Source organism: Melanotaenia boesemani, chromosome 21 (assembly GCF_017639745.1).
Source record: "Melanotaenia boesemani isolate fMelBoe1 chromosome 21, fMelBoe1.pri, whole genome shotgun sequence".
NCBI lineage: Eukaryota > Metazoa > Chordata > Actinopteri > Atheriniformes > Melanotaeniidae > Melanotaenia > Melanotaenia boesemani.
The window spans coordinates 13,643,157-13,661,719 of record NC_055702.1 but is presented as its reverse complement, the minus strand read 5'-3'; the positions used below and the strand labels follow the sequence as shown (position 1 = coordinate 13,661,719).

The 18,563-nt window shown below is 37.7% G+C and overlaps 1 protein-coding gene across 1 annotated transcript; it reads right to left on the bottom strand.

Annotated features, from left to right (window-relative positions):
- Positions 1–1,811: 1,811 nt before the first annotated feature.
- On the bottom strand, positions 1,812–18,335 carry nhlrc2 (NHL repeat containing 2). The gene is made up of 12 exons (XM_041974367.1): positions 18,160–18,335; positions 15,552–15,704; positions 11,289–11,338; positions 10,441–10,846; positions 9,831–9,952; positions 9,611–9,740; positions 7,787–7,880; positions 7,297–7,528; positions 5,825–5,947; positions 5,419–5,628; positions 4,994–5,207; positions 1,812–2,564 (listed from the first exon to the last, which is right to left on the bottom strand). The coding sequence occupies exons 1-12, from the start codon at positions 18,320–18,322 to the stop codon at positions 2,302–2,304; spliced, it is 2,160 nt and encodes a 719-aa protein (XP_041830301.1). The 5' UTR covers positions 18,323–18,335; the 3' UTR covers positions 1,812–2,301.
- Positions 18,336–18,563: the final 228 nt, after the last annotated feature.

Sequence of the window (18,563 nt, the reverse complement as noted above, 5' to 3'; positions counted from 1 at the left end):
AAACATCCCTCCCATTACAAAACAAATTGTTATTGCTTTGAAAACAGTTAAAGTGTCATCGGTTTACTCCATCCATATAGCAACACCTCTTTTTTTTTTAAGGCACTTCGGCCAAGTGATCCAAACTAAATAAAAACAGTCTGACAAGCACAATTACGATATGCGACATGATGACAGCAATGATAATCAAAACACTCGGGCCCCTTTCTGACAACAGCTCATAACTTTGAAAAGCTATATGGGAAAATGACAAGAGCTTCCACATTATCATATTATATTACATAAGAAAACCCACGTTGTGATGCAGCAGATAATTATTAGAGCTTCTCTCTCATATCATGTTGCTTTTGTGCAGCAGAAGCTTGATGGTAGGATTTTAATGAGACTTTGTTTTCTTAATATAATATCCCACAGTGTGCGGAGGAGACAGCAGTCCGCCGGTGTCATCAGTTCACAAGAGGCTGCTTCCCCCCTTATCGAAAACAGGCACTTTATTCATTACTTAGATAACGGCTATATTTCATGGTCTGAATCAGAACGACTCCTTGTGTTATGAATAATCGTAATCAAAAGTACCATCAGACACACAGAGTGGAGACGCAGGATGAAGCTGTGGGCTAGTGTAATCTCTTGGAGTGCAAACCGCTCATCATGAACTGGCACATGCAGTATGCAAGAAAAAAAAAAAGGATTTGTGGAAGCTTGATTAGCATGCACATGAAGGCATCATACCAGATAAATCCACACCATAGAGGTATGAAAAATTTTAATATTAAAAAAATAATAATAATAAATAAATTATATAATAATAATAATAATAAATATATATATATATATCAATACAGTATTTTGTTAATGAGTAACTAAAATTGTGAAATAAAAAGATTGCTAAATATAATTTCAAATTCAATAATTCATATAAAAAAGAAATCAAATTGCCAAGTGTTTTGCAATTTTAAATTAAAATTTTTAAGAATTGTATATTAAAATAATAATTAATAATTAAATACTGTGATTTGTAAACATATTTTCACATGCTATATCTAAAAAGAGGAATAAATAACACAATTCATATAACACATTTTCCACATCTATTTTCTTTCCCCTCCTGCAATTTTAAATAATTTTTGCTATTGAATGTCCTTAATTGTTTACCCTTTCCATTTAGATTATGTGTGACACTTGTGGGACTTCATAAGTGAAAACCAAGTTAAGCCAAACACAGCTGCTCTCCCATTGGTCAGACAGCCACACCTGCATCTCCGTCTTGAATTTCTGATTTTGTGAAATAACGGCTCGACTTCATCAAACTGAAAAAATCTTATCTTCTGAATGCTGGATGGATGCATCAAAGTTTCTGCATCAGCCTCCTTAAAGTATTTGCATTACTGGCATCTGTTTAGTCGACATAATAAGCCAAAGTGGTTTAATCATTTATTGTGCAGCTCCAGATCTTGTCAGCTGCTCCTCTATTTTCAGGTTTTAAAATCTAGGACTTCCTTCACACTGCAGTCAGGACACAAGTGTGGCTGTCTAACCAGAGAGGGAGCTGGTTAAATTCGAGGAGCAGCTGTGATTACCTTAACTTGTTTTTTACTGCTTAAGGCCCCAAATTGTCACAGAATGACAGATTAGACCTTTTTGGCTTTCTATCCTAAAAATTTCTATGTGAGAGTCTCCTCTGACTTCTTTTTAAGAAAGTGCCCTTAACTCAATATTAGCATTCAAAAGAAAAGCTTTCATAGTCCTCAAAATCCCAGCCCTCAAGCACTTAGGATGAAATTATAAAGTTGATCATAGGCCTTTTTTAAGTACTTTACATTGTTTTCCTCTGCATAATTAAATGGTGGACAAATCTATCACCATCACCAACTAATTATAACGATCCTAATTATTTAGCTTTCCCCTTAAATCCACAGAATATCTTATTAATTTAGTCTTGTGACAATTATTTCTGAGGAACTGCATGTACAAAAAGCTCCATTATCACTAATGTTGAAAGCATCTTACAGTCAGTACACAAATTTACAATCATACAAACATAATTTGAGGCACCTGCTTAACCTTCATGATGCACTTATATTTGCATTCATATCCATAACACTTGAGCAAAGCAAACACTTTCAATGACTGCCATACAGTTGACATGTTATTGCTGATATGCTATGTTTAATGGGGAAGGATGAAGATGCAAACCATCTTCATCCTTTGTTTAGAGCTGACAATAAAACATGAGACTGGAAGCTACACTTAGGAAAGTCTGGATACTAAGGCTGTTTTAACTGAGACATTAAGCTGGTTTTAGAAGGCGTGGGTCAATGCCACAGTGACCTCTTCCTCTCCAGGACTGCCGTTTATTTGCAGAGGCTGGGTAAAAGAGGCAGCTTTCATCATGCAGGCTTTACCTGCCTCCATACAGTAGTACACCCATACCCCCAATGTGAGACTGGGATTGTTTTTTATTTCCTTTATAGCAGCTGGAAGTTTGGTTGAGATGTGAAGCGGCTCCGCTAAATCTATAATGTCGCCAGTAATTATCTGACCGTCCAGCAGCCACTTGTTACCTGGAAAATAGGAAACAGAGTATGATATGGCTCATAACAATGACAACATATTAAAAACTGGACTGAGTAAATATACTACAATGAGATGATCATTAAACAAGAATTTGTATAATGCTAACATGCTAATGTTCAGAAACTATGCTATTTTTTGTGTGTGTGATGAAATGAGAATCCATATGATGAGAAAATCTTGAATATTGGCTTAACTTAACTTAGCATGTTAGCATACTAATACTAACCAAGTGACACAAAATGTTTAGCAAAGGCTAATGGGAATTCTACTAGTTCTGCAAGGACTTGATCATAGACCAAAGTGCTGAATGAGTCAAATATTGATCTTATGATACTACTTTAATCCACTCAGCTGTTGCCGAGGTAACTGACTCCAGCTGCAGGTCAAGCTACAGTTCCAGCAGCTTGACTTAAGACTATTGTCAAATTGCTGTTGGAGCTTGATAAAAAAAAAAGCTAGGCAGTCATCTTTGTTATAAGGATCTTGGATCATGAATTTCTATAAAAAACGTTGGTATTTCATATTTCAGGAGTTGTTTGAGCCAACAATCTCCCCAGAGATACACTGCCAGCATGGTGAAAAACAAGATCAATCCATAGTTTGAACCCATATCAGTCTTTTCGTCTATGCTGTTAAAGATCAGATGTGTTTGTGTGAGAATCACTGCCTGGCATCTAGATTTATTGCAGAGTGGCCTCTGCTGGCTCTTGACTCAAATCTAAGCCTTATGCAGCACTGCCATAAAAAGTCCTCTCAAACATTAGCCCAAATTCACATAACATGTCTAAATCAGATGAAACTGGGGTGAGGACATTAATTTCCTTAAACAAGGCTGGTCCTTTCAGAAGCAAATTCTCATCTTAAGAAACAGAATCAGAAAAAATGAACAAAAGCCTGAAAGAAAAGGCTGGAATGTCTACTGTGAGAAAATATAATGCAAAGAGAGATGACATAATCCATGCCAGCGATGATTAATGAAGCTGATGCCCAACATAAGGTCCCATGGAAGCCCTTTCTAAAAAGCTACCAAATGAAGAAAAAAAAATCCAAAACAATTTCAGTCTTACTTCTAACTTCTAACTTGATGCATTTAAATTCTTTTCTCTGTGCTGATGTGATCAACATAAGTCTAGACTGGGTATAATGGGAAAACAGAGGATCACGTAACATAGCCTGGTAGGCAATTATGTGAACCAAGGCATGTCGCCTTATCGAAATGTTCTAAAAATAGGCTGCTGATACAGTCCACTGCACAATGCATCCCTCAGAAAGATGGAAACACTTTTGTTCCAAACCTAATGAACAGACCATCAACTTTCACTCACACAATATCTAAAAATCACTTCACACTCAATTCAAGGGTCAGACTGTAGTTGATTACAGTTTGAATAATACTGAGGACTAAAATTCATATATTCCTCATGTCATGCACAACTTCACAGGTGGTTTAAGAGTCCTTGTGTGATTTAAGTGTTCATCCATCCTTCAACTGGGAAGGTGTGGGCTGGCTGCTGGTTGTACAGAGAAAATGACACAGAAGTTAAGCATCATTCAGTGCTATTACTTTTTATCAGAATCATGGATAATGGCTCAAAATAAAGCCAAGTAGGAGAGAAGGAGAGGCTTAACTCCACAACAGGCTCATTATAAAGGGAGCGAACAAATTTCGGTTTTAACTCTGGCTCAAGTTACCCTGTCAGGCAAAAATAACTTCAGGACAGCATTTAATTGAAGATCTTTGCCTTTATTTTCTAAACTTGAGGGAAACAGTGCTGATCTAAAGGGCCTGATCTAAAGATGATGAAATTATGGATAGCTTGACGTGAGTTTGGGTGGACACAGATTTTACTTTTCACAAACTCAGCTAATTTATAAAGTACAGAAATGGGATTTTTCTGTTTTTACCGTTATGTCCTGTCTGGCTTTTCTGATGCTTAAAACTGCCTGCTTTTCGTTCAGAAAACCTTTTTCAGAAAATATGCCAAGTCTTTGGACGTTTTTGCCTATACTGGTGTTAAACAATCAAACTGTACTTTGGCAACTTTAACTACAAACTCTGGGTTTCTAAGCATACCAAATCAAAGTCCATGTGGTGTGCTACAGGCTACATCTGACACCAGTATAGTGTATGGCCTTTAACAAACCAAAAACTTAATTAAAATTTGTGTTTTGACTCTGAAATCTGACTGTGATACTGCAGCATGAAACTGAATGGTAAAGATATTATTAAGGTTATTTGTTTCTACTTATTTTTGTATGAAATGTGCAGAATTCTATCCTACCTTCACCCCAATGGTTCCTTTAACCTTCCTTAACAATTCTTCTACTGTTTCAGTACATTTATTAGCTTTAAAGATAAATAAGTTTAAACATTTACATGCATGACATTTGTAACAGTGACTAAACATTGTCTCACCCTCAGCTGAGAGAGCCCAGCAGCTGGGTGCCTCTTCAGTGAGTTTGGCTCCTTCTGGAAGTGATATTCTGACAGAAAGGCTGACTGTCTGGCCTGCACACACTTCTATTGGTGGCATTTCTTTCCTGGCAGCTGATTTAGGCATTGTGGGAACTTTGGTAGTACCCAAAGTCTTCGAAGGTCCCGAGTCTGGGCACTCAGAGGAGATGGGCAACTAATTTGGAGACAGATATGGATATGAGGATTAAAAAGGAACAAGGAGAAAGCTGCACATGCTCACAGTGCCATTTCTGTGTCACTTTCTATTAAAAGTCACCACGTGCAAATGCTTTTAGGGAAAGATTAATTACACAAACGTGGGCAAGATGTTAAGTACTTTCTTAAGGTTAGAAAGTGTGATTTTCTCAAACACACAAATGTCTTACCAATGAGACAGTTTTGGAGGCCAGGTCCAGCACTTTGATCTGGTGGTTGTTGGTATCGGCCACATAAAGAAGCTTCCCACCATCGCCAGCACAGATTCCCCCGGGTTCACTGAAGCATGACTTGTTAAATTCTGGACCCAAAGTATCTCCAGCCTCTCCTGTCCCTGCTAATGTGCTACACTGCTTTGTCTTTGGATCCACCACCTTGATCTGAGCATAACCATAAACACAAAGACAAAAACGGACAATGAAGTCAAGAGTTACTGGTAAAAAAAACAACAAAAAAAAAAACAACATCCAAGGTCCATTCACATTTCTTGTATGTTCTATAAAAATAGATTTAACTGCTTCAGGGACCCACTTAAACCTGATGTAAGGAAACATAAAAGGATGAGAAAAATGTTACCTTGTGGTTGTAGGAGTCAGCTACATAGAGGAGGCTTTGCTGGGGAGCCCAGGCAGCACCAAGAGGATGTTGAAGTTTGGCATCCACCCCTTTCCCATCCACATCCCCAAAAGCAAAAAGGTTCTGGTTCACAGAAGACAAAATATTCAAGATGTTAAACCTGAACACAGCAGCTGGTGCCTTCACATCAAATCTAAAAATTTGAACTCCCTTAATTACAAAGGGTTCAACAGAAACATTACATAGATGTCACAGTATAAATGTTTAGTTTTCATAAGAAGAACCATTTAAATAAAAACAGAGTAAGTTTAATGTGATTATCTTAGAGTCTGATTAATTCACCAACTTTAAACTTATTTTAAACAATAAAAGAATTTAGATATCACTTTTCTAAGAAACTATTACAAAGTCTATCTTACTAACTACATTACAAAAATGAGTCTAGTCATTCTGAAGGAATAAGGTTAATAATAAACATCACTCACACAGTAAAGGAGAAAACATGTTAGAACTGTGTGAAAGATGTTGTTTTAAAAGGACATTGTTTTATTGTGATATAGAAAATGAGATTTTTATTCCCACAGATTGTTACAGACCAACATAAACACTGCAGAAAACTCCTCGTTAGAGCTAATTAAGAACCTGTTAGCAAGACATTGAGACAAATTGAAATAAATAGCTTTTTATTTATTATTACTCAGTTTAGACAACAATCTTACAAGGTTTTATGATTCGCTATGGCTCACTAACTTTCATGCATTAAATATGCAATTAATATTTTACAGAATTAATTCCAAATGCCAATTAGTTAACAAATGTTTAAATATTCACCTTTAAGGCAGAAGTGTAACCTCATTTTGTAACCATGGCAACCCTGATAGATATAGGAAAAAAGGTCTGCACTGCAAACTGAACTAGAGCTGAAGAATGGTCAAAATATTGAAGAAAAGTAGGCACACAAGTTATCCTTCAAGTCTCTGTCAGTGCTTTAGTAAAATGTTTCGCTTGACACGTGTTTTTACACCTAATATTCAAACCACATGACAGATTTACTTAAAATGAAGTACTGTTGGATCATTAAGACCAGCTGCATGCTTAAACCTGCTTTAAATAGTTAAACAACCTAAGAAACAGATTAGCCTGTTTATAAACCCACACACAAGTACTGAAGAAGTTCGTGCAATTCCTACAGAAGCCATCAGAAGGATTTCCTCTCTTTCTTTTCAGACTCTTGCTTGTAGTATCATTCTTAAATTATTGGATAAGAGGCTTTTGCAGAAAGGTTCAAATGGAACCTAAACACCTTAATAGTGAAATTATTTCACCTTAATAGTGAAATTATTTAGCGATGTGGGAGTTTCTCTTGGTGCTTTACCTGTTAATGTGTGCAACTGTTATGTTAAGCCTATGAACTAGAGGAAAAAAATAATAATAGTAGAAAGAGTATAACCATTATTTGTTAAATCACCCACCAGTGGGTCCCTCTCTCCTCCAACTAGCAGCTTGACAGCTCCGTCCTTCAGTGCCAGCGTGCGAATAGTACTGCTTTCACTATCGGCCACGTACAGGCAACTCCAGGGCTCCTCTGGTGCTAAAGCCAACCCCGAAGGCTGAGCAAAACCTGCTTTGTGAGGATAGGCGTTGTTTCGGTTTTCTTCGCTGCCACTTCCTGCCCATCGTACACAGATCCCTGCCTTGGAGTCACTGTTTAAATGATATATCAGGAAATAATTATAATTTGATTATAATGTTTTTGTTCAATTTATTATAGAAATGGCTTTTTAAGTTTTACCCTTCAGTGTTCTAGATAAACATTACCTCTGCTGGAAATGCTTATTTGTTGTTAATTGAGCCACATTATCATACTTTTATTTTTAAATGTGATAACGCTTATTATATTCTTATTAAAGTAGTTATTTATGGCTTGCTAAGCGTAGCAATGGTCTTGCACAAGTCTCTCACCTTCCTTTGGGCAGTTTTCCATCTGCTAGGAATAAAGCCCAGATCTGGTGGGTCCCTGCCATGGCTATCCACAGCACGTTGTCTTCAACACCGCCTACACATTCAAGTGAAACCCAAGAAAACACACTATAAATCACTTACCAGGAAATCACTGCTTGTAGCTTTATACTAGTAAACCTTTGTATTTTTCAGTAACTGTGCTCCTAAGGTAAAAGATTCTTTTGGGTGTGTTTGAGGAGTTAACTTTGAGAGCAGATGGAAATTTTTCAGAGGCTGGGAGTGTCAGAAATCAGTCAGAAATGACAACAGCCTGTCTGACAAAGGTCATATGTCACCTCAAACATATTCAGAAAAAGACAATACTGTCACCGGGATGGATACACAACTCTTACAGACATAAAGGACCTCAGTTGTATTTTTAATGTAGGGCAGAATTCAGCTCCCTTTGATCACATCTGGTGGACTCACAATATCAATCCCACTGCAGCTCTTCATAGTTCGAAAAGTGTTGGACCCTCTTGATTTGGTCTAATTAATAATTTATTCACACGACTATAAATATGCAAGGAGTGTTTGGATGTAATCACAGAGGACAATGTCAGTGAAGTTCACATAGCATCACATCCTCAGACCATGTGGTGAGTCAACACAGTAGGTTATGCCATCAATCAGCCTGAGCCAAAATGTAACCCAGACTGATACCTGTATTAGAATCCATCCATCTACAGAGTCGCAGGGAGCTGGAGCCCAGCTGACATGATAGCGTGAGAAGCAGAGCACACCAAGGACAGGTCATATAAACCATTTACGCAATGGCAAAATAATGATGTGAATATACTTACTTAGATTTTTATTACTTTATCCTCAAATTATTGCTGAAACTCATTCAATCCCTATATTTAAGATATATAAACAGAAAATTGACGGGTAAAGAACTTAGAGGCTAAATAAACAACTTTTTAAATAAACCAAACCGAAAAAAAAAAAGAACAGCTAATGTTTTAAGGTCACCACAGCAGATGACCTGTCTCCATTTGCATCTTCTCCTATCACGGCCTGTCACCTCACCCATAAATCATCTCTTTGGCTGTCCTCTTTTCATTTTCCCTGGCAAATACATACACACCACCCATGGGAAGGTCAACAACAACAGCATTGTTTAAGAAAACTCTTCCTTTCTGAATCATGGCCCTCATCCATTTTATTTGTTCTGGTTCATTGTGTTGTCTTGCTGTCATCCTGGTGCAAATTAAATAAATAAAGTTACCTGAATAGCAAGGACCTGAGAGATGCAATGTTGTTTAGAAATGAGATTTATGCACATTTTCAGATGATTTCTCCATGGAGACTGATGCATTAAATGGTTGTCATGGAAAATGCCACATATAGCAACAGATGGAAAAAGTTGCATACTCTTTTATTTCTCTCTGAACTCCACCCAAAAGACCAATCCAGGTTTATAGAGAACCTGTGATGATTTTACACATTATGGGTGAGAGACACTCCACGCTCTAAAGCCATTCAACAAGCAGACCAAAATCTCAGAGTATTCAATTTCCTTTGTTAAAAGACCTTCCTTCCTTAACCTTCATCTTAATTTGCATGAAATCTGATCTGCAAAATAATGAGGTCCTACCAAGTTGAGACAATATGAGACTGAACACAGGAATGACTGATGGTAGAGCAGGATGCAGAGAGAATACAATAAGCAGAATTAAGGGAAATCTGTATGGCAAGCAGCAAGGAATATGGTGAGCACAGACAGAGAAGAAAACCTCAATAAACCCATCTCAAGTTCCAGTCAGACCACACCACAAAACTCACCAGCAGTGCCAAGGGCCACATCCCAAGGAGAGCTGATTGACTGCTGTGGCCCCATAGCCCCACCCTCTTTGTCTGTACCTTGAGCGCCTACTCCAGCTAGAGTGCTGACTTTTCCCTGGAGCAGGTCAATCTAACACACAGACACAAATACAGCAAAACATAAATGCACATGCAGACATTATAAAATGCAGCGACTAAATGAGACAGTGGTGGGCCCTACCTTCCGAATCAGGTGGTTTTCAGTGTCGGCCACATATACACAGTCCCCTCTGATGGCAACACCCTGAGGGGAGTTAAACGAAGCTTCGGACAAGTTGCCATCTTGTCTGCCTCTTTCAGGTCCTGTCACAGAAATGATTTCAGTGTGGATGTGCTGCAATACCACGCTTACAGATCAAGCCATGAGTTCAGTAGCAGCCTCTGCCTTACACTGATTATTTCCTCATTATCAGACTTAAAACAGTTAATAAACAAAAAGCGTTAAAACTCTTCAGTCTTTATCAATTCTTAGAAGTGTGTGCATAAAGATGAGGTCAACAACACAAAAATAAAAACTGCCCCCTTCTCCTCTAATTTGTCCACACGTAGGTCAGTGCCAGTTACCAGCATGTACTGGTTCCTGCTGTTGCCAAACGCTCTGCTGGTGTGAGGCCAGCACCGACTGCCATGTGGCTCCACTGTGTGTCACCGAAGCATGAGCGGGATCTTAAAATATCATCACTGGCTTAATATTATAATTGTGTACTGATTCTACTTCAGCTTCTTACTTCAGATTGAGAACAATATGCAGTGTTTGTTTATTTTTACACTTCAAATACAGCCCTTCTTACCTCCTATGGTATGCAGCAAGTTTCCATTGGACGCCACCACCAGAATTCTGTGATGCCCCGTGTCTGCTATTGCCAGCCTTTGGGTGCTGTTGTCTACAGCCACCTTCCCAGGGAAGGAAAGAATGCTGGGTGGCAAGGAGTCCTTGTACAGCTTTATCCCCACTGCATGAGACTTCAGCAAGCTCTGTTCTCCATAATGATAGAGGGCGCACTCAGTAAAGAGGTTTAGCTTGTCATGGTGGCCTTCACCCACCAGGGAGAAGAGCAAATTGCCATGTGGCCCAAGCAGGACCAGTGTGGGCCAGCAGGAAACCTCCAGCTCATGCCAGAGAGAGGCCTCGCTGTCGTTTACCACTGGGTGGCAGATGTTGTAGCGAAGCACAGCGCTGCGGATGTTGTCCAGGACCTTCAAAGATTTAGGGACAAATACAATCAGGTGAGAACAGATCAGAACAGCAAGTCTGTTGGTAAACGTGCTTCACTGAAAACCTCAATTTTGGGTTCAGAGTCACATTTCAATTGAAGATTATGATTATATAAAGGAAGAATTTCTGAGACCTCTTTATCGTTTGTAGGCAATACTCAGAAATTACTTTTATTTTTTGATGGCTTTAATGGGTTAGATTTGAATAATGTAGTAAGGGTGTTACATCACAGATGAATGCTGTGAATCTTGGGCTGCTAATCTGAAATAAGAGTGGTTTGTTTCAACAAAGGTTTGACACAAACTGAGCAGTGTTCCCAAAACTAAACAACATGTTTGTTGATACTTTACAGTTCTGAAAATGCAGGGATAAAAACGCTCTGCCCGTCTGGCCTGCACAAACACAAACAATGAAAACACTTACTTTTTCATTGGGGAATTTGGCAGAGTGCACACCAACAATAACTAATCCATCTGCGGGAAAGATTAAACAGATAGAGAGAAAATTACATCCAAATGTAACAGTAAGTGGTTGGATTGAAGAGTGCTCACAAAAATCAGCATACAAGGAAAAAGCACAAACACTTGTCCTGCTGTCCTTATTAGGAATTTGTATTGACCGTCTTTTATAACCTCATCCTTGACTATTACTAGTTTATTCTTTATTATAACTTTAATTTACTTTGACCCTAACTCCAACCATAAACAAGTTCATCCTATTTGGTACTGGGCTTTTGTTCACATAAGGACTACAAGTTAAATGAGAAAAAAAGTCTAAATGAGGTAACCCCCCCCCCCCCCCCCCCCCTTCATTTGATTGTATTGTTTCTGGGATGTGCATTTGTGAAAAAGTCATTCCGCAACTGTTAATGAGTTTGTTAGGTGACTAAACATACAAAAATGGTTATAACTCATGACCTGCTGCAGCAATACATTAACTTACATCTCTATAAATAATCCTTTAAATTATTTTGTGTTGCTTAACCAACACCAAGATCCCATAGACACAACTGTCTCACAACACAAACAAAGAGGTCTGTGTTAATGGATGTGATCCGAAAGCTAAATATGACCCTCGAGCAGAGCATATTGTAGATCTAAATGGGGTTCCTGCAAATGATTTAGTGCCTCTAGGCTGTAAACAGTTATCTCAGCCATTTTTCCAGCTGTCATCAAACACTCGGCTTATTGTGCAGACAATCGGGCCATTTGGTTACAATTTCAGGCTTTTGACAAGGCCAATATATGTACATGTGTTATGCAACTAAAGTGCTCCAGTGGTGGCGAATGAGAGTTTGTGATGCTGTTATTACAGAGCAGATTATCTTAGCAGGCTTCCTTCCTGTTTCTCTATTGGACTCACTCACATTTTACTTAATTAAAAATGTCAAAATACTGTATATAAACAGAACCAGCATGGATCAGCAGAAATGTCAAAGCTCCATTGTTATTTAGAATAATACGTTACTGAAACAGCATCACACAATCACAGATAACTATTTTAAACAAGTGTGTCATTAATCTAAAAATGCATAAATTTCTAAATTTCTATTTGCAATATAGATTATTTCCAAATAAGAATAAATGCTTTACTTTTTAATCAGACCATCATGATTCAATAAAGACAGATTAAATTGTTACAGTGCAGTGAAAGATGTAAATAATTGTCTAAAAGGGACTGGCGCTGATTTAAATGAATAAAAAGTCAGAGGAGGCTACATGTTTTCTGACACTCTGTTTCAGATAAAGTAAAGTGAGATGCTGAATGCTGATTAAGTGTCTGAGTATCAGCAGAGCCCTGAGTCATTCTGTGCTGTGTAAACCAACACTTAATAAAGCGCATACCATTCATAAACTCACATTAGCTCAAGCTAGTTTATTCTTTGACACAGAAAAAAGCCCCCACTGTCTTCCATAAATAGACCTAACTTGTCACTTCCTCTGCAGAAGTAACAACACTCAACTCCAAACCCTTGAACTCCACACAGTGGATTTCGTCACTCACAGCCTCTGCCAAGCAGTGTAGTACCAGCAACAGATTGTAGTGACAATGGGTGGGGGTAGACTGTGGGATTCAATGGACTCGGTGGCTCCCACACCTCAAACACCAGAGCAGCAAACATAATGTACCAATGGCAGTGCCAAAGATAAGGCAAGCGTGATACTATGTGGCAGTGTAGTGAGCCAATCCTTTGAAGAGATTTTCTGCAGGAAGCAACCAATTATATTATGGCCTTTTAAATACAGCATACACGCGATTTATGTTTAATTTATATATGACATTTAAAAAAATAAAGAAAATGTCTGTTAGCTTTAGCAGTCTCTTCTATTCTACTAGATTTTACTAATAAGGAGTATAGTCTTAATGAAATTCCAGTCCCTTTAGTCCATGTTTTCCATCATTTCAAACAAAAATTTTTTATGAATGTAAATGACCATAAAACCAAGATCCGTATAAGAAATGAGAATAGTGAGAATAGATAAATAATCACTGATAGATAAATGTGGGTCCACATATAAAATTGGAGATATGAAAATGTTTTTGTAATTATCCAACTTATATTTTCTGAAAACCCATAATTATTTGCTGTATTTTGCACTTCACGGCAGGGCAAATGTTTTTATTTGGTGAAAGGTCTGGACAGCAGGCAGTCCTCGACTACAAAGCCATGCTGTTGTAATTGATACAGGATGTGGTTCGGTAACTTCTTGCTGAAATTTGCAAGTACTTTCCTGAAAAAGATGCTGTCTAAATTGGAGCAAATGTTGCTCTAAAGCCTGTACAATCTGCATTGACAGTGCCTTGGTAGATGTGCAAGTTGCCAGTTCCATAGGCACTAATACAACCTCATACCTTCAGAATTACAAGCTTTTAAACTAAAACCTGGAGATAAAAGAGGTGGTCTCTCTCTTTGGTTCAGAAGAGGCATTGTCAACAGAACAGTTTTCCACTTTTCCATTAACCTTAATCTATATTAAAGATGAGCAAGTATTTTTCATCAAATACTAAAATATTTCCACTTTGTGAGGTTTAGGAAACTCCACTGATGCCTCCAAGTTACTAACTCCAAAGTTTCTGCAAGAGTCCTACATTTATTGGTGCAGAATTCAATGATTTGGAGACTTTTCAAGAGCTACAGGAAGCATACATATGAAGGGCCGACAGGATGTGTAAGAGAATATTTTAGGGGGACTGGTTGCTTAAGGTATAATACTGCAAACTACAGCAGCTTGAAGTTATAAGAACAGCAGCTTGCAATTATTTTGAGGTTCACGTCACAGTTGAGATTAGAGCCTTCCTGGACTTGGAAAAGAAACAGAAGGTTGTACTACTGTTTTCCTTCCCAAGTGAACTTACACGTGCTCCCCTGATGCAGCATGACACAACACAGCTACACTAAATTTGTGCCAGGCTGTTGTTCCCAGTGAGGCCCAGTGTTGCTGCTGCCACTTAAAGGAATACTTGCATTCCAGGATGCAAATTCAGCAGGAGATGAATATCATTTTACTGAGACTTGCATGACAGCATTTTGTTTTATTTATTCAAATACTTTTTTAATGCTTTCACGCATAAGTTTTCCTATCACAAACTGCAGCCATGGTGTGATGCACACTGGGCAGACACTGTGAATGGGAAGTCACTCCAAACGGCCAGTTTGTTGTGGAATTGTAATGATGACAAATGAAAAGAGATTGTGTGTGTGAGACACGTTAAACTAGCTGTCACCTTCCTTCTCATGCACTCTTTCATTATGCCAAACAGCCAAACACACTGATAATGCTAGCTATACTAGCGTGGAAAAAAAAGGTGTTGAGGGAGTCTGATAATGGCACAAACATCAGTGAAATTCTCCTGCCAACAAGAATCACACCAATGACCAAGGCTTAGTAAAAAATAAAAAATATTCCTTTGTAACAATAGCAATGTTGTTGCCAAAATAAATAAAAAAAATCATAAGTGAGCCATTCATAACCCACATGCAAACAAACACTCTGGATCCCACTGTTAGCAGAACACTGACTGCATAATAATTAGTGACTGAAAGAAGTCTTAACAAAAGACATAATTTCCTTTTCTTTAAAAAATTTTAAGTATCAGTTTGCATTGATGTCCAACTTGCACAGATGTAGCTACATATTCAGTGTGACTATGAGGGCTTGCTGCTGACTTGCAGTAAGTCAGAGTATTGGGAGATGGAAATAGCAAACCATTGTTGTTCTTGTCATGAAGCATACCATTTAATTTCAATCTCCTACCGGCTGTTGTAGAAAAAAGCCATTCCACTGAAAGGCAGATGTACCTGATAAGGCTTACTAGGCTTGAAATTCACACAGTTAAATTTTACCCAGCCAGACTTTTTCAGCTGTGGAGTAAAATTGTTAAAAGGGTGGTTCACAAAAATGTAAATGTATTCATTTTTATCAGCGTTTCTACTTGCCAATGCACTTTTCATTATAGTCTTTGGTTTCTTTATTTTACCAGCAAAAAAGTAGGTGTTTTTCTCCCATAATTTCTCTCCTGTGTCAAAAAAAGAATATTTCTTTCATGCTGAGGGTATATCTTTATGCAGATTATATTAATTTGCCATGGTAACCATGTACTTTATTTTAATGCCACAACCACTTTGGATCAAGACTATCTCGGTGAAGGCTGTTTCACATGGACATATACACAGTATGCACAAACCTTTAATTGAGTATTTCTTCTCTAGCTGGTGCAGGTCAGGCAGGATGTGAATGCAGTTGATGCAGCAGTAAGTGAAGAAGTCCAGCAGCACCACTTTTCCAGCCAGCTCCTTGTTTAAAAACAGAGGCCCCTCTGTGTTCAGCCACTCTAAGCCTAAAACAAATAAGAATGAACAGTAATACTGTCATGCTTCAGTGTAAGATTGGTAAATGTGTAGGCAAAGGCATTACATTGCTCACTGTTTGCTCACAGGCAGATCAAACACAAGATACATGTCATATCATGCCACAGTTACATGCACACTTGAGTTGAGCCTTAGTTATTACATGGTGTGACCATTTAACAGGACCACTATCCTTGTCCCAATGTACATGCACAGGAGAGTAACTGAGTTATTGACTTAATTATAGCCAAAGCCATATTTTTCCTGTGAGAGATCATGGTATCATGGATGGTGATTTTGTCAGATGACACTGTGGTTGTGCAATCACAAGTTGATGCATATCCTAAATCCTAATTTCAGTCACATTTCTGATTTTGTTGGATTTAACCAACAAAAGAAAAATAAGTTTTTACAAAAATGTGGAAAAAGACAGAACTTTGGAGTTTGTGCTGCATGCCTGTGGCCATTTGAGTCTAGTTGAGGGTACATGCAGAGGTTAACAGACGTCCAACTGCATTATCTGGGTGTGTTAGCGTGGTTTAAGAGATCCAGTTTTGCACAGTTTGAACTAACAAGTTTCAATGACTTGAAGGTCTTTACAGTCAGATTGCTTCCATTAAATACCACAAAAGCATCTTAGCAGATCTAAAATTAGATCAAAAATTCGTACAAAACAAAGTTACAGATGTTACTAACTTGTGCTGATTACAAGAAAATAATTTATGTATAAGTGATCAAAAATAAACTCATAAAAATCAAACGTTTTGAGTGGAACATAGAGAAGGAATTCAGGTTGTACAGCAGATAGTACTATATTCATTTGTTGGGCAGGATGGACAGGCTGTGGCCGTGGTGGGTACTGTCTTTTAATATCCATTGGGGGAATCTACAAGAAAAATGAGCTCCTCTTTATGTATAGATTACATTTTTTTATTAACTGGCTAATTGTTAAATAAGTCGAGTCTAATAGCATACTGTAAAAGTCAAGACCCAAAGCCTCATTTCTGCAACCTGAGTAAGATCAAAATTATGTGATGGTTTTGAATGTTGTTCTAATATCAAATCCTAAGCTAAATAATCCATCCATTGCATACCCGCTTATTTATCTGCAGGGTTGCAGGAGAGTTGGAGTCTATCTAAGCTGCTACTAGATGACAGGCAGGTACACCTTGGACAGGTGAATCAAATCATTATTTGATGCAGTTTATCAACTATTTACCTTTAAAATGGCAAATATATAAAAAAAGCTAGTGTTTGTTTTTAGGTTCTTGCCAGGTATGTTTTTACAAACATTGTTTTTTTTTTATCCTGTAAAATTGCCTTAGTTTTGTATCTTTATATAATCTCATAAAATGTGTGAAAAATATGTTGAATTTCAAAAGTGCCAAAGACTTAAAATTACTTCTGTCCAAAACAAATAGCATATCATTTGGGGAAATCCTCATGTACTTAAGGACAGGATTTTATGGTGACGTTATGTCAACTTTGTTTATTTGTAACAGAAACATTTTTGCATTACGTCTGCTAGGTTATCTTAAGCTGTGCCAACAAAAAATAAATGATCTTTAATTGGTGTCTTAAATATGATTTAGAATGTGCTAGCAGGATGGAGGGCCACATAGAGGTGACAAGAACTTTTTTTAGTTTTAATGTGTAATTTATACTGAAGATCACCATCTACTGGTGTAATGAGATATTGACATGTTGCATTCCTCAATTAAGATTTAACAGAAGAAAAACATTTGTGAAAACTAAAGAAAGTCCATATTTAATCCACTGGGTAATATAATAAAGGTGACATTCCCTTGTTAGAAAAAATATCACCTCTAATATCTTTATATTTCTATGTTTGTATTAGTTGACAGTGTGGGTGCAGATAGGCGCTCTAACTGGACCTTTTACAACCAAGGGGAAAATAGCTATAGCACTGGCTCCAATACATGTATAACTGTTCTAACCTCTTAAAATAAATGTTAAGATATAAGAGGGAAACGAATACGTTGGCAGATGTGTTGAATAACTTCACATAGATTAAAGATTCTTGGTTATGACATGCTTCCTGATGTTAAGCAACACAAACTGGCTTCCTGCTAAATTGTGTGCTGAGATTCCACACAAAACAAGCAACAAAGAGCGTTTCAACAGCCGAAATTTCAGTTACACGAAATGTTTGCTCTTAATGTGGTCATAGCTTAGTCTGGTCTGCTCAAGAAGAGTTGATGTGATGAATGCAACAAAAGCAAAAGGTGAAAACAACCGCATGAAAAATTTGTTAGTTCACTTTTAAGCTGTATTTAAAGCTAAGACCGGCCTGTTAAACCGTGTCTGTTTAGATTTCACACTGTAGAGATATCTCGAGATGTGTAGTGACATGTCGACATAGCAAACTCCAGTCAAACTGCTATGAAATGTGCTAAGGAAGCTAAAACTGTAACACGGTCAAACCTGTGTGAAAATCAGGAATCCTCAGGTCCTCTCTCTCGTCTAATTTTTTCAAATATTGGTAGACAAGATGTTCTTTTTCTTGTTGTGTAGTAGCGTCATCTAGAGCACAATCAAGCTGACTCTGGATAGGAAATAATGTAGAGAGGCTACACTTGGACGCCATGTTTGTAAGAACTACTGCCTACAGCCAGAGCGTCATCAGTTGCCTAACAGCGAGACGACCAATCACAGTCACGTATCGAAACAACCAATGAAAGTAGAGTATAATTAATATATAACGCAGATTCGTACTTAATGTAATTTTTATACACGAGTTAAAAGAGATCAATTGTTAACACTCTCAAAATCATGAACACATGAAAATATACAAACCAACGAGAGAACAGTTTTTTTTTAGCATTCAA

Excerpts from the sequence above, each read along its gene's own strand:
- nhlrc2 (XM_041974367.1), bottom strand. The coding sequence starts at position 18,322 with ATGGCGTCCAAGTGTAGCCTCTCTACATTATTTCCTATCCAGAGTCAG. Across the intron at positions 9,741-9,830 it reads AAAACCACCTGATTCGGAAG|ATTGACCTGCTCCAGGGAAA; the intron begins GTAGGGCCCACC and ends TCTGTGTGTTAG. Across the intron at positions 5,208-5,418 it reads CCTCCAAAACTGTCTCATTG|TTGCCCATCTCCTCTGAGTG; the intron begins GTAAGACATTTG and ends TCTCCAAATTAG.